This window comes from Dermochelys coriacea, chromosome 17 (assembly GCF_009764565.3).
Source record: "Dermochelys coriacea isolate rDerCor1 chromosome 17, rDerCor1.pri.v4, whole genome shotgun sequence".
Taxonomy (NCBI): domain Eukaryota; kingdom Metazoa; phylum Chordata; order Testudines; family Dermochelyidae; genus Dermochelys; species Dermochelys coriacea.
Window position 1 is genome coordinate 17860482 of NC_050084.1, and position 16320 is coordinate 17876801.

General features: G+C 41.6%; 1 protein-coding gene across 5 annotated transcripts in view; it reads left to right on the forward strand.

Annotated features, from left to right (window-relative positions):
- Positions 1-16320, forward strand: part of CAMKK1 (calcium/calmodulin dependent protein kinase kinase 1) — a 199420-nt gene that overhangs the window by 109887 nt on the left and 73213 nt on the right. For 4 of the 5 annotated variants that reach the window (XM_038375692.2, XM_038375694.2, XM_043499313.1 and 1 more), the window contains exons 3-4: positions 380-427; positions 3219-3272. In XM_038375692.2, coding sequence (XP_038231620.1) covers positions 380-427; positions 3219-3272 — 102 coding nt within the window. The remainder of the gene's footprint in view (positions 1-379; positions 428-3218; positions 3273-16320) is intronic. The other variant, XM_043499312.1, reaches the window with a different exon arrangement.

Below are 16320 nucleotides of genomic sequence, written 5' to 3' on the forward strand. Positions count from 1 at the left end.
TGAGCTTGCCTGAATGCTTGTTTCTTTTAAATGTGTATTCTGGATATTTGAATTCTGTTCCTTTTAACTGCAGTGGTTAGATACAACCCCTCAAATTTTAAACATAAAAAGGCCAATTCTGCTGTGATTTATACCAAAAACATTACTGAAGTGAGTAGAGTTACTCCAGATTTACGCCTGTGTAACTGAGCTCAGAATCTGGCCCATAATTACTTTGTTCTATTGTCATAAAAATGCAGTAACTATAATTTAATATATAATGGCTTAAATAAGCCTTAATGCTTCTGTCTTCAGGACTTTTTCTTCTCTTGGTACTGATTCAAGTTCACAGTAACTCCCTTTTACTAATACCCTATTTTTTTCTTTTTTTGATCTGCAGGACTGTGTGCAATTAAACCAATACAAGCTGCAAAGTGAAATTGGCAAGGTATGTTAGTGTAATTAAGGTCTCTATTCCAGTAGCACCCAGCAGCCCCATTTGTGCTACATGCACACCCACATGAAGACACAATCCCTGCCCTGAAGACCGATACAGTCCAAGACTATATTCAGTCTTCCTTTTCTTCCCTCTTATTTGTCTGATCAAGTTTTGCCCAAGATCAGCATTGAACTACTTTCTCTGAAGTCTAAATTTATTTTCCTTCCAACTGAAGGTATTGAGCTGGCTCTCTTCCAGGGTGTTTCTTGCCAAGGTAACACCAAGGTCCTTTAATGAATTACTTCAATGAGAAAAGAAAGATAAAGGCAGGCACTTGTTCTCCGTCAGGACTGGTTAAATCTTTATTTCCATGTAGAAATTGCTGATTTAATTCTATTCTGTAATTAAAAGTCTCAGAATGTTTCAGAAGAGATTCACTGGAAGTTATTTAAAGATCTGAATCGGTGAACAGTTCAGACACCTGCACATTTGGACTCATGCCATGTGTCTGCAGATGGATCCGTAAATGATCGTTCCCTAAAGGCTGTACTTGCTATTGCTATCTATATATTCCATTTGGAAGTGACTACACCTGCTTCAGCAGGTAGTTTCATCAAAAAGGTTATTAGCTCAAATTTCTCTAGGGCTCACAGACTCTGATCACTTCAAAGAGATTTCTTCTTACTTACAAACTGTCTGTATGGGTTAGTTAAAGCGTCCAGATTAGCAAGCACCAGGTTGTAGTAGAGTAGGTGTTTCATAAGCATGCTGTGATTCTGCACTGCAGCCAGTCCCTGGGGTGGCAGTAATACCTGTGTGTATGAAAACATATGTGTGGCTCATTTCCAAGTTTTAGCACCTGTTTTCTGTGACAAGAAGCCATAGTGCTGCCTTCTTTTTGTCCTTCATATGCATGCAGGAATGGGGGAAAGGGCAGTGGGTGGTTTCTGTTGCGAGTATTTGAATGTACCTGTCTAGATTAATTATGTAAGGGTATAGTACACACAGAGAGCAGAAACAGGGAGAAGATATCGGAGACTCTTGCTAATTCTCAATTGTGCTAATCTCCAGACTTGGCAATTTTCATTCACAGATATTCTCCCAGGCGTCACAGATATCAGAGAGAGCGCTCTAGGCAGTTCGCATATCACCAAGACTTTATGACACATATGCAGTTTACCACAGCACATTCATTAGTGGAAGTTTAACTTAAAAAAATTAAAATAGAGATTGGTCCAGGCCAGGAAGTTCAGAAAGATGCAATTCTGAAGGTGTTTGGACCTGAGTCTTTGGGTTTGCCCATGATAGAGTTAGGAACCAGCTGCAAATTCAGATCTGGCTCCAGACATTTCCATGGTTCCAGGGTGTTTGGATCTGGGCATTCTCTTTGGTCCTCACCTCCATTTAGAGCTAAATTACATCTATCAGAATGAATTAGCAAAGCCCTATCCTTGATTTTTAAAAAATTGTATTTCTTTAATTAGGGCCATATTACAATACACTTACTCTCCTTGTGTAGTACCTTACTCTTCCATTAGATCCATGGAAGTCAGTGAAGAATATATTATTATTCAAGGTGAGTAAATGTATCACAATTGAGCCCTTAAAGTGAAACTCACTCTTGTGCATAGCGCCCACCAAGCCCTATCCACTCCTTAAGACCCACTTAAACCTTATTTTGGTGGCTTTAGTGGGACTTAAATAGTAGACAGGGCTTGTGCAGGCCTTCTGCAGAGGAGTGAATTTCACCTTTACTTTCTAATCTGCCACATTAAAGAATTCACAATGGGCCGGATCCATAGCCCAGTAAAGTCAATGGAAAGACTTCCATTAATTCCAGTGGATTTTGGGTCAGGCCCAAAGCTTTGCTCACCAGCCCTTCATGAGATTTACAGTCTCATTCCAACTCTTAAGTCAATGGAAATGCTCCTACTGATTTCAGTGGGAGTTGGATCACACCCTTAATATAGTTCTTATACATGTATTCAATGGGCAACTGTTGGAGGAGGAATCTAGTTATGGTTTAAAATCTTGGCCGTGTAAAATGTATGAAGTTGACAGAAACTAGACGAAATTTCAGTGGTTTTACTTTGAGCTCCTACTGGAGCTGCCATGTTCCACATGCTGTTGTACTGACCTTTCCATAAACTACACTGACTAGGCAAACACACACTCATTAGAACTGTGCCAATTAACATCAGCTGAAAATATGACCTACAAAGTGTTAATTTCTTATAAATTCCCAGTACATGGAAAGTCCTCTATGAAAATGGCGGAGGCTTCCAGTTGTGAGGGGGTGAATGAAGGGAATTTTTAAAAACTAACACAGAAACAAAAAGACTTTAAAAAGTAAATTTTCCCCAGTGTTCAACTTGTAATAAAAATATAACCTTGCTCAGGACATTTGCTGAGGATTAATAACTGGTTGGAGTTAATGGCCTGAGGCAGTTCCTTCCAGACAGTCGTTAATCCTCAGGAAATGCTCTGTGCCTCCATCATTATTGGCTAAATGAAATAGCTGCCAGGAGAGGAAGGACATTTTCCCTGGCATTGAACATAACAATGAAGAGGAGAGAAACTCTCTTTGCCCCTATATGTGTCCTGGTCCATCTGAGTTGCATTTCGTAGGAGGAAGGGAGCTGCACTGTATAATGGAATCTGGCATCACATGGAGCTTTTGCTCGAGGCTGTTGAGGGTACTTCTTATTTTTCACTGCAAGGCCAAACATGATAAGCCTTGAGCAGCAGGCAAACAAAGCAAGGCAGCCGAACTGACTGTGTAATTTGTGTTTATTTATAGGGCTCCTATGGTGTTGTGAAACTGGCCTACAATGAGAGTGACGACAAGTATTACGTAAGTGCTTCTCTCCCCATATTACTGGCTGGTGTTGATATTTCTGATTCTTTTTTCACATCCCAGAGAACTAGCTCTCTCCTGCTTTTTTTTTTTTTTCAATCCTTCTGAGCCAGGTGGCCTGTGAGTAGAAAATCAACCTGATGGGGCATGAAGCTACATTTTTCAGTGTGTGTGATGCAGAGCAGTGTAATGTGAGCAAAACCTAGTGTGAAGTGGTATGTAATGAGTGGAGATGTTGGACACATGTTTCAGAAATAGGCAGGCAAACTTATTGTTGAGTTATCTTGACATTTTCTAGATATGAAAGAGGTCACCTGAAATGAGAGATCTACTGTGCTTCTAAAAAATCTGCCTGGAAGGAACAGGCACGTTTCATAACTGAATGTTGGGCCTTGTATGTGATACCCCTAGCAATACAACCCAGCACAGCACTGTGTGGTTTCTTTGTGACAGCACTGCATGTGATACTATTCAATTAGCAAGTCAATGTTTAGCTGTAGGGAGTGATGCCTAGGGGATAGAGCACTGGGGTGGGACTTAAGAGACCTGGATTCTATTCCGAGCTCTGCCACTGGATTGCTGGGTGATCTTGAGCAAGTCACTTCCCCTCGTCAAGCCTCAGTTTCCCCATTGGTAAACTGGGGGTAATGATGCTTACATCGTTGTAAAGTGCTTTGAGATCTTCAGATGAAAATTGCTATATAACAGGTAGGTATTATTATAATGAAAACTATGGAAAAATCAAGATATTATGATGAAGGGCTCTGTAGCAAGGCTTGCAAATAAGTAAAAATCCATCAGTCCGTTGTATAGCTATTTGTAGGGTTTGGGCATATAGACTCAAAAATGCTTCCTTAGTTTGGGACACATATAAGCACATACTTAAGTCCTTTCCTGAACTGAGGCCATAGGTTTAAGACTTCTACTTCTAAATAGCTGTTAAATCAAAAAAGCCCAATACCTGTCATGTCAAACCCACAGATAAGGTAACCCTGGAATCTCTAATCTGAACCCCTTCAAAATTTTCTAGTGAGGGGTGGATTTGACTCCATAGTCCTACCAACCAACCCTTGTGGTTTTTTGTTCTGGATTGGATCAAAAACCACAACGCCGTCAATTTATTTTTTATTTGGATGTATCTGAAATCTCGTGAGAACAGCTGATCTTGAGCGATTTCTACCATTTTGCAGGCAGAAGTCCAAATCCAAACATGAGGCTTGACAGAGCTATCATTAAGTGGATATATAATTGGTAAAACAACTGCAAACAAAAGTCACTATTATGGAATGATGTCAGATTGGAGGGACATCTCAAGTGGAATTCCACAGGGGTCTGTTCTGGCTCCAGTGGTGTTTAACATCTTTATTAATGACCTGGATGTAGAACTAGAGAGCACACTGATGAAGTCTGCAGATGACACAAAGCTAGGGGATGTTGCCAGTGCTATGGAGGACAGAGCTGAAATTCAGAGGGTTCGTGTTAAATTAAAGAACTGGGATGTAGACAATAAAATGACATTCAACAAAGACAAATGTAAGGTGCTGCATTTAGGGAAAAAAAAACAAAGGCACAAATACAGAATGGGGGAAAATTGTCTTGGCAGAAGCACTGCTGAGAAGGACCTTGGAGTTGTGGTGTATCACAGCTTCAACGTGAGTCAGGAACGCGATGCTGATACAAAAAAAGTAAATGCAATTTTAGGTAGCATTAACAGATGCATAGCATGTAAGTCATGGGAAGTGATAGTACCGCTCTACTCAGTGCTGATTAGGCCTCAGCTGGAGTACTGTGTCCAGTTTGGTCACCAATGTATAGAAGTATGTAGAGAAATTCAAAGGATCCAGAGGTAAGTGACAAAGATGATCAAAGGAATGGAATGCAAGCCATACAAGCAAAGGCTGAAGGAATTGGGTATGTTTAGTTTGGAAAAGAGGAGGTTAAGGGGGATATATTAGTGGTATTCAGATACTTGAAAGGTTGCCACAAAAAAGAGGGAGGAAGTTGTTCTCTTTTGCCACAGAGGGGAGGATAAGAGACAGTGGGTTCAAACTATAGCATAGCAGATTTAGATTAATCTCAGGAAAAACTTCCTATCTGTAAGAGCAGTAAAATGGAACAGACTGCCTTGGGAAGTTGTGGAAGCTTCTTCACTGGAGGTTTTCAAAGGAGACTGGATAACCATATGTCTTGGATGGTTAGACACAACAAATCCTGCATCTTGGCAGGGGTTAGACTAGATGACTCTTGTGGTCCCTTCTAATGATTCTAACCCCAGTCTAATTTTAGTGAGGATTGGGATCTGAACACCTCCCTATCTCTCTGAAATCGAAGATCCACACTCAGCTTCTTGGCCAACATTCTGAAGCACCATACTAAAGAGCAACCCCAGACAAGTCTGGCCTCCTGGTCTGAAGTTTCTTTGTCTGAGTGTGGAAACACGCACCCCATGGAGTGGGGGAAGCTTCAAGGCTAGAGTAGCAGCCACAGAGCAGCTCCAGTGCTCATCGTCTGGGAAGAAGCGGTTCTTTCCCACCACTCACTCTCCATGGAGGGCCCCAAGTACTTTGGCTGTGTAGACCACTTAAGTCCCACTTAAATCCAATTTTGAGAGCTTACGTTGTACTTAAGTGGTGCATAGGCCTCTGATGGCCTTCTGCACAAGAGTGAATTTCACCCTGAAACATGGATTTGCCCCTTAGGGGTCAAATTGGAGAGTTCATAAATAGCAGACTGCAACTGATATTAGTCACATTGCTTACTGCACTTCTGGAAGGTGTTCCGATATTATGGTGATGAGCATGACATAAGAATCTATATAAAACAGAATAGACTCTGCCAGTGCCAGGAGATACCTGGAAGTCTGACTGTCCCTACAACTGTAGTGATCTGCATTCTGTGTGTGAAATTTGCCCCATTCAGAGAGGCAAGTCAAGGCCTATGGACCACTCAAGCCCCCAGCACAAGCAGGGTACAGGGATGAGGAATAAGCTCTCCAAATTGGTTCCTCATTTCCATGGTAATAAGAAGGAACTTTCACAAACAGCCACCCTGTAGCTCAGATATTTTTTCTTCCTGACTTGCAGTTTTGCTACTGAGCTAAACAGCTTTTTTAGCATGACTGTAACATCATTGTCCAAGATTATCCTAGCCGGTCATATTTCCAGCTAGTGTGAAAATGCACAGGAAATATATTGAAATGATAGAAGGAAGAAATGGTGCAAAATCTGGAAAAGACACCCTGAACCTAGCCAACTGGATGGGATCGCAATTGTTTCCATGCCCTTCACTTTCCAACTGACTCAGCCCATTAATTGAAATGTTTGCTGTTCCCATTAGTTCTTCTTTCTGTGCTGGCCTCCTAACAAACTCTGCCCTATTGTGCTGATTTGGGTGGAAACTGCATATTGCACAAGACATTGTTCTGAATGCAGCACCGAGTGACATGCTAATACAGTCATTTCTATGACAGGTTTCAGAGTAGCAGCCGTGTTAGTCTGTATTCGCAAAAAGAAAAGGAGTACTTGTGGCACCTTAGAGACTAACAAATTTATTAGAGCATAAGCTTTGAAATGCATCCGATGAAGTGAGCTGTAGCTCACGAAAGCTTATGCTCTAATAAATTTGTTAGTCTCTAAGGTGCCACAAGTAGTCATTTCTATGAATCCCCTCCTCCCACTTCTACCTGAGGATGCCTCTGTAACATGGAGAGAAGCAAAACACTAAACATTTCAGATTTATTAATGCAGGAATTTTAATTTTATTTCCTGGGCACGACTTTATTTACTGAGTGTGCTCAGTGCTACACAGAGAGCTGGTTCAGTGGACCTGGGGGATTGTGTAGATTAGAAGAAGAGGTCAAATGTAGGTTGGGATTATCTAACCCTAGTGGTATTGTGTTCATTGCACTTGTGTTAGATGCACATTAACACCTTTTGTATTGGTTTATCTGGTGAACAGCTAATTCAGGGTAAAATGTGCTAATTTATGTCTTCATTAGGGAAAAGGTCCGGATTAGTGAACATGTTTGCTAAACGCCATTTAAACTCCATTTCTTTTTCTAAACTAGACAAACCTTCAGAGGCGAATGCATCTGATAAAGTGAGCTGTAGCTCACGAAAGCTTATGCTCAAATAAATTTGTTAGTCTCTAAGGTGCCACAAGTACTCCTTTTCTTTTTGCGGATACAGACTAACATGGCTGCTACTCTGAAACCTGCAGCCAGAGTGTACCACCTACTGCTAGGAAGATTCCATTTCAGCCCTGATACCTCAGCAGAGACCCTCAGACACAAAACTCATTTACTCAGACTTTGTGCAAAGAAGGAGCAGAGATTCACAATGATCCATCCTCCAAATCCCCAATAGACTTTAAGGCCAAAAGGGACGATTATGATCATCCTGTCTGACCACCCACATTACATCTGGTACATTACAGACCACAGAACCTCTCCCACCCACTTCTGTAGTAGACCCATAACCTCTGACAGAGTTACTGAAATCCTCAAATCATGATTTAAAGACTTCAAGTTACAAACAATCCACCATTTGCACTAGTTTAAACCTGCAAATAACCCATGGTGCAGAGGAAGGCAAAAAGAAAACCCAACCCAGGGTCTCTGTCAATCTGACCCAGGAGGAAATTCCTTCCTGACCCCAAATGTGGCGATTAGTTAGACTCTGAGCATTTCGGCAAGACCCAACAGCCAGACACCAGCAAAGAACTCTCTAGTAATTCAGAGCCCTCCCCATCTAGTGCCCCCTCACTGGCCACTGGGCTTATTTGCTACTTGCAGTCTCACTGCGGCTATCTACCATTGTAAGCAGTCTCATCATACTATTCCCTCTAAAAACTTACAAGCTCAGCCTTGAAGCCAGTTAGGTTTTTACTTAAGAACATAAGAACGGCCATACTGGGTTGGACCAAAGATCCATCTAGCCCAGTATCCTGTCTTCCTACAGTGGCCAATGCCAGGTGCCCCAGAGGGAATGAACAGAACAGGTAATCACCAAGTGATCCATCCCCTGTTGCCCATTCCCAACTTCTGGCAAACAGAAGCTAGGGACACCATCCCTGCCCATCTTGGCTAATAGCCATCGATGGACCTATCCTCCATGAACTATTTTGCCCCAACTGCTCCCCTTGAAAGTCTGTTCCAGAACTGCACTCCTCTGATGGTTAGAAACCTTCATCTAATTTCAAAACTAAACTTGTTGATGGCCAGTTTATATCCATTTGTTCTTGTGTCAACATTGGTGGTTAACTTAAATAACTCCTCTCCCTCCCTGGTATTTATCCCTCTCTTGTATTTATAGAGAGAGAGCATATCTCCTCTCAGCCTTATTTTGGTTGGGCTAAACAAGCCAAGCTCTTTGAGTCTCTTCTTATAAGGTAGGTTTTCCATTCCTCTGATCGTCCTAGTACCCCTTCTCTGCACCTGTTCCAAGTTGAATTAATCTTTCTTAAACATGGGAGACCAGAACTGCACACAGTGTTCCAGATGAGGTCTCACCAGTGCCTTGTATGATGGTAATAACACTTCCCTATCTCACCTGGAAATACCCTACCTGTTCCATCCTAGAACTGCCTTAGTCTTTTTCACGGCTGCATCACATTGGCGGCTCGCAGTCATCCTGTGATCCAACAGTACACCCAGGTGATGGTCTTTCTTCTCTACTGTTGCTTCCAGTTTATAGCAAAAATTCTTATTGTTAATCTCTAAGCTTACACTTTGCACTATTAAATTGCATCCCTGCAACCAAGGCTCAAAACAAAGGATACACCAAAACAGTGGCAGGGGGAGGCCTGGGTTTTTCAACACCTCGGGCAATAGCAAAAAGAAAAATATCTGACTGCATTGAATGTCTGCTATTTTACAACCCATGGTAGAGGGGCTTGCTACACAATTGACCCAACATTTTCATAAGACAAGGACAGATTGCTGCAGCAGAAGAGTAATGATGCTAGATTTTTACTCCATTGCCTTCACAAGTTATTCTTTTTTCTGGTGCAGCCATAAAGGGGGCATTCCCCTCACTATTGTGTAAAACTCTGGAATTTTGTTGGCTGCTCATTCTGTGGGCATCAGTGTCGGTATTTTGCAGTGTTAGGAATTGTGATGTAGAGGCTTCCAGTTTCCCGAGGTGTTGAAATACCCTGGAATTTGACAGATTTTTTTTAAAAGCTTAAGAGAAATGGTAGAGAATTGTATAATTAGCTAATGGTTGCATTGCTCCTCACATTTCCCTGTGTGTTTGACTGACATGCAGCTTTTAATACCGAGATAAATTGCATGTTGTTTCACTTATCGCTGCTGTCTGAAACCATGTTACAACAATACACTTTGACAAGAGTTGTCAGGCAGCCGAAGGGGAGATCTAATGCAAATGTGTAGCACCAGCAATTATCAGGAGCAATTCTGATCATGGCAATTGGGAGAGGGGGCTTTTTTATTCTTTGTTTTCCAAAACCAACACTGCCAATTTCTCTTTTTGTCTTCATGTTGAAAAGTGACAATAAATAATTGGAGAAAATTAGCATTTGAGTGGCCTGGAATTGTATATGGTTTGTAGCGAACCTCACACATTCTATTTCAGTACAAAGAAGTGTTGCCACCTAGTTTAAAGGAAACCGAGAATGATTGTGCAAAAAAAAGTATATACCTATAAACAGGACAAAACTTATTTTTAAGATTCAGTGTTTTATTCACGTTACAAAATCCTACACAGTGCAAAATCGCAGTGTATGATCCTTTTACATGATAGGTTTCAGAGTAGCAGCCGTGTTAGTCTGTATTCGCAAAAAGAAAAGGAGTACTTGTGGCACCTTAGAGACTAACAAATTTATTAGAGCATAAGCTTTCGTGAGCTACAGCTCACTTCATCGGATGCATTTGGTGGAAAAAACAGAGGAGAGATTTATATACACACACACAGAGAACATGAAACAATGGGTTTATTTTACATGATAGTTGCTGAAGAATGGGACAATGTGCATTCTGTGTTGATTACTGCAGAACTTTTAAGCACCAATAGCCTGACTCAATTCTTGGGAAAGTCAGTAGAAAGACTCATTATGTTAATGGATTTTGGATCAGGCCTCAAATTAGGCCATCCATTTGGTAAGAAATCAGTGGTCATCCCATGTGCAAGCAGGACTTTATTTTTTTTTCTGATTTTGACCTTCTATTAAAGGAAAGGTAGAAAAATAGAAAGAATCCCATTGACTTTGTTGGGCTTAGCCTGCTAAAGCACAGGCTAAGTTCATTTGAGTTCATCTATGTATTCAGTGAAGTGAGCTGTAGCTCACGGAAGCTTATGCTCAAATAAAATTTGTTAGTCTCTAAGGTGCCACAAGTACTCCTTTTCTTTTTGCGAACACAGACTAACATGGCTGCTACTCTGAAACCTGTCATCTGAGTTCAGTCCCTGCTGCTAACCTCTGGTTGGAGCCATTACACCAGTGTTTGCAAAACTATGCCAAGGAACCCTTACAGCTGTAAATATTTCAGTTTTAAAGTAGCAGCCGTGTTAGTCTGTATTCGCAAAAAGAAAAGGAGTACTTGTGGCACCTTAGAGACTAACAAATAAATAAATTTGTTAGTCTCTAAGGTGCCACAAGTACTCCTTTTCTTTTTGCAAATATTTCAGTGTTATAGTTTGCAGTAGATGCATTAATAGTGATTAGAAAAAAAGGCCAAGCACCTTAAAAGGCAAAAAATACAAAGCAGAAACAACATATGTCCCTGTGGAGGTCTAGTCTGGAGTAATTTTGCTGATGAAATTTGAGCCTGAGAAGCCTCGGGCCATGTCTTTTCCCGTTTTTAATCTCTGAAACAGCTTGTAGCACAAAGTGATTGAGAAGGACAATTGCTGTTCCACTTCTGGACAAAAATGATCCCATTCCATTTTTTTCCTGCAGCTTCTTGATGGAGATGATAACGATTGAGTTTCGTCATGAAACATTTCCAGATGCAGCCATAAATCCTCCATTAAAAATCACACCAAAAAATAGGGAGGGTTGGGTAGCAATCCAGGTTCCTGGGATATAGATGCCATCGCTCAGTCACATGTTACGCATGCAACTCGACCAGTGATCAAGAAGGATGGAATGATCGGATGTAAACTGTTTAGATGATGATATGATAAACAGTGCTTGGGATTAGTGATGACAAATTTATTGACAGCATCTGAATAGCATGATATGCACGCACTAATGGCTTTCCCTTATTCAGCAAAAGAGGGTTTATAGTCCCTTTTCATTGGGATGTCATTCTGAAACATGGGAGATAAGGGTAAAGAATTGATGGGGGGCTTATTGGAAATAGACAGTGATACTTTTCCGCTTTCCCAATGGGACATTTAATTCAACAATGGTATAAGATTATTGATAATAATAATGCTTTGAATGTGTATCACTTTCCGTATCCAAAGTGCTGGACAAACATCAATTCAATTTATCTTCTATACAGCTGAACCTCTATAGAGTGAGCTTGGGTATACAGTAATTGAAGTCCTCAGCTGTCTCAATGCGATTGCAATGTGCAGATGGCAAGTCCACTTACAAGGCCCAACACTGCTTATTACCCCCATCTGAAATAATGGAAATTTTGTTACTGGCTTTACTGAAAGCAGGATCTGAGCTATAGAGTCGGCATCAGATCAGATCACCAGAACTTCTGAGTTACAGAACTCCTCCTGATCTTTAACCTTTCATGTCCAAGATACCAAGATCCTCTTTTGTTGGGTTATTCCCCTAAAGCGGTTTAGCCCTTTTGATTATGCTCCTCAATACACTCAGACTGCAGTAATGCTATGAAGAAAGTAGTAGGCTTAAATATTGTACAGAGGTTTCCATTAATCAGAGAAATTGTAACGTGATCCCCATGCTGCCTCCCAAGAACACACACCATGAACCACATTCTCATGAAATCAGAAAGCGGCAGGAATTGGGCGCAGGGGCATAGATAGAGAAAACTACCTGCACCATTTGTTTCTGAAGAAGCTATTGAGGCACTTGTCAGTACTAAGAGAAAATCCACCAACAAGATTCTGAGAGAATTCTGTGTCTGAAAGGCATTGTTTGGATAATTAGCTTTGCTTGAGAGTGGAAATGGGTTAGTTCTTTCATGAATGCATTGCCTTGGTGACAGCTCTGCTTGAGCCTGGAAGGAAGAGAGACTTGCTAAATCCCTATTCACAGGTTTCAGAGTAGCAGCCCTGTTAGTCTGTATTCGCAAAAAGAAAAGGAGTACTTGTGGCACCTTAGAGACTAACAAATTTATTAGAGCATAAGCTTTCGTGAGCTACAGCTCACTTCATTGGATGCATTTGGTGGAAAAAACAGAGGAGAGATTTATATACACACACACAGAGAACATGAAACAATGGGTTTATCATACACACTGTAAGGAGAGTGATCACTTAAGATAAGCCATCACCAACAGCAGGGGGGGGAAGGAGGAAGACCTTTCATGGTGACAAGCAGGTAGGCTAATTCCAGCAGTTAACAAGAATATCAGAGGAACAGTGGGGAGGGGGGGTGGGAGGGAGAAATATCATGGGGAAATTTTTTAGTTTTACTAAAGTTTAAAGTTTTACTTTGTGTAATGACTCATCCATTCCCAGTCTCTATTCAAGCCTAAGTTAATTGTATCCAGTTTACAAATTAATTCCAATTCAGCAGTCTCTCGTTGGAGTCTGTTTTTGAAGCTTTTTTGTTGAAGTATAGCCACTCTTAGGTCTGTGATCGAGTGACCAGAGAGATTGAAGTGTTCTCCAACTGGTTTTTGAATGTTATAATTCATTCAAATATATATTTCACATTTGGTGACAATGGATACCTTCAAATCAGCGGCACTGCGATGGGTACCCGCATGGCCCCACAGTATGCCAACATTTTTATGGCTGACTTTGAACAACGCTTCCTCAGCTCTCATCCCCTAATGCCCCTACTCTACTTGCGCTACATTGATGACATCATCATCATCTGGACCCATGGAAAAGAAGCTCTTGAGGAATTCCACCATGATTTCAACAATTTCCATCCCACCATCAACCTCAGCCTGGACCAGTCCACACAAGAGATCCACTTCCTGGACACTACGGTGCTAATAAGCGATGGTCACATAAACACCACCCTATATCGGAAACCTACTGACCGCTATTCCTACCTACATGCCTCTAGCTTTCATCCAGATCATACCACTCGATCCATTGTCTACAGCCAAGCGCTACGATATAACCGCATTTGCTCCAACCCCTCAGACAGAGACAAACACCTACAAGATCTCTATCATGCATTCCTACAATTACAATACCCACCTGCTGAAGTGAAGAAACAGATTGACAGAGCCAGAAGAGTACCCAGAAGTCACCTACTACAGGACAGGCCCAACAAAGAAAACAACAGAACGCCACTAGCCATCACCTTCAGCCCCCAACTAAAACCTCTCCAACGCATCATCAAGGATCTACAACCTATCCTGAAGGACGAGCCATCGCTCTCTCAGATCTTGGGAGACAGACCAGTCCTTGCTTACAGACAGCCCCCCAATCTGAAGCAAATACTCACCAGCAACCACACACCACACAACAGAAACACTAACCCAGCAACCTATCCTTGCAACAAAGCCCGTTGCCAACTCTGTCCACATATCTATTCAGGGGATACCATCATAGGGCCTAATCACATCAGCCACACTATCAGAGGCTCGTTCACCTGCGCATCTACCAATGTGATATATGCCATCATGTGCCAGCAATGCCCCTCTGCCATGTACATTGGCCAAACTGGACAGTCTCTACGTAAAAGAATGAATGGACACAAATCAGACGTCAAGAATTATAACATTCAAAAACCAGTTGGAGAACATTTCAATCTCTCTGGTCACTCGATCACAGACCTAAGAGTGGCTATACTTCAACAAAAAAGCTTCAAAAACAGACTCCAACGAGAGACTGCTGAATTGGAATTAATTTGCAAACTGGATACAATTAATTTAGGCTTGAATAGAGACTGGGAATGGATGAGTCATTACACAAAGTAAAACTATTTCCCCATGGTATTTCTCCCTCCCACCCCACCCCCCACTGTTCCTCTGATATTCTTGTTAACTGCTGGAATTAGCCTACCTGCTTGTCACCATGAAAGGTTTTCCTCCTTCCCCCCCCTGCTGTTGGTGATGGCTTATCTTAAGTGATCACTCTCCTTACAGTGTGTATGATAAACCCATTGTTTCATGTTCTCTGTGTGTGTGTATATAAATCTCTCCTCTGTTTTTTCCACCAAATGCATCCGATGAAGTGAGCTGTAGCTCACGAAAGCTTATGCTCTAATAAATTTGTTAGTCTCTAAGGTGCCATAAATCCCTATTGTATCTCTGATGCACAGCTAGGATTTGCCTCTCCAACTTTCACTGTAGTGAAAACTGGACTTCGATACTGTTTATTCATGCCTCTATTCTTTGTGGTAATTAAATGACTCCTGCTTGTTCCGCAAGAAACTTTGCTGTTCATCCCACATGTGGATTTAGAAAACAGTGGGATGGATTATGATCCAAGCTCTTTGCACTGCTCTGTTGGCACAAAGGGCCTAGAAAGCAACCAGAGTTCTGCAGATGGGGAGTTCCCAAGGGTTGGGGAGTCACTAGTCGACAAAGAGCTGGTGTAGCCACAGCTGCAATATAGGAAGCAAGTCCGATTGCTGTCATAGGCGTCACAGGTTTCAGAGTAGCAGCCATGTTATTCTTTTACGTAGAGACTGTCTGGTTTGGCCAATGTACATGGCAGAGGGGCATTGCTGGCACATGATGGCATATATCACATTGGTAGATGTGCAGGTGAACCAGCCCCTGATGGCGTGGCTAATGTGATTAGGTCTATGATGGTGTCACTTGAATAAAGATAATAGCTCATCTTAATTAATTAGCCTCTTACAGTTTGTATGGCAAATTCCACCTTCTTTGTGTGTGTGTGTGTGTGTGTGTGTGTGTGTATCTATCTATCTATCTATCTTCTTACTATATGTTCCATTCAATGCATCCGATGAAGTGGGCTGTAACCTATGAAAGCTTATGCTCTAATAAATTTGTTAGTTTCTAAGGTGCCACAAGTACTCCTGTTTTGTTTTTTTATAGGCCTCACACAACCTTAACTACATTACAATATCCATACAGTGGCCATGTAGTTCCTTTCAGGTGAATTATGAACAGTTGAGATGAGTGGGTTACTACTACTCGCTTCCCTTATTGAATGTGAGAGCACTGCTTTACTAGCGTCTAAAAGTTGCTGTATCCTTAATCCTATGACAGGGAGGAAGGATGGTATAGTGATTAGGACACTACCCTAGGACTTGGAAGACTCAGGTTTAGTTCCTTGCTCTGCCACAGGCTTTGTGTGCTCATGGGCAAGTCACTTAGGGATCCTTAAGGGTATTTAGGTGCCCAGTGAAATCTTCAAAAGCATCTAGGCATCTAAAACTCATTGATTTAAGATTGCTTGTCACTGTTATTTGGGTACAGGGGGAGAAATAAAAGTGGAGTGTGTTTATAATACACTGAGAACCCTCCTGTCCTGGGCCTTCTTTCAAAGTGCTGATTGTGGAGGTGGTTTTTGGGTTGTGGACATCAGAAACTCATTTCATACAGACCACAGAATAATTCAGCCAGACAGTTGGAACCAAGATTAGACAGGGCAACATGTAGGTGAATGACTAGAACTGTCTTGTCTCCATCTCCAGATACTACTATTTTCAATGTGTGCCACTGTAGTTATGAAATGGAATTGAGGGCCAGAGTCTCTGCTCAGTTACACCAGCATAAATTCAGATTTCACTGGAGTTAGTCCAGCTATCCACGGATATAACTGAGATCTGAATCTGGCCCTTAAAATATATGAGACACTGAAAGGATGGATGGAGTTTCTGGTTGGTAGCTGTATCCTCACCAGCAGAGATGACTAGTATCAGGTAATGTGTAATAAAGTCTCCTTGCATTGAGCCCCTGGGTGATTATATTTCACTGGGGTCACTCCACTATGGATTGCAGATA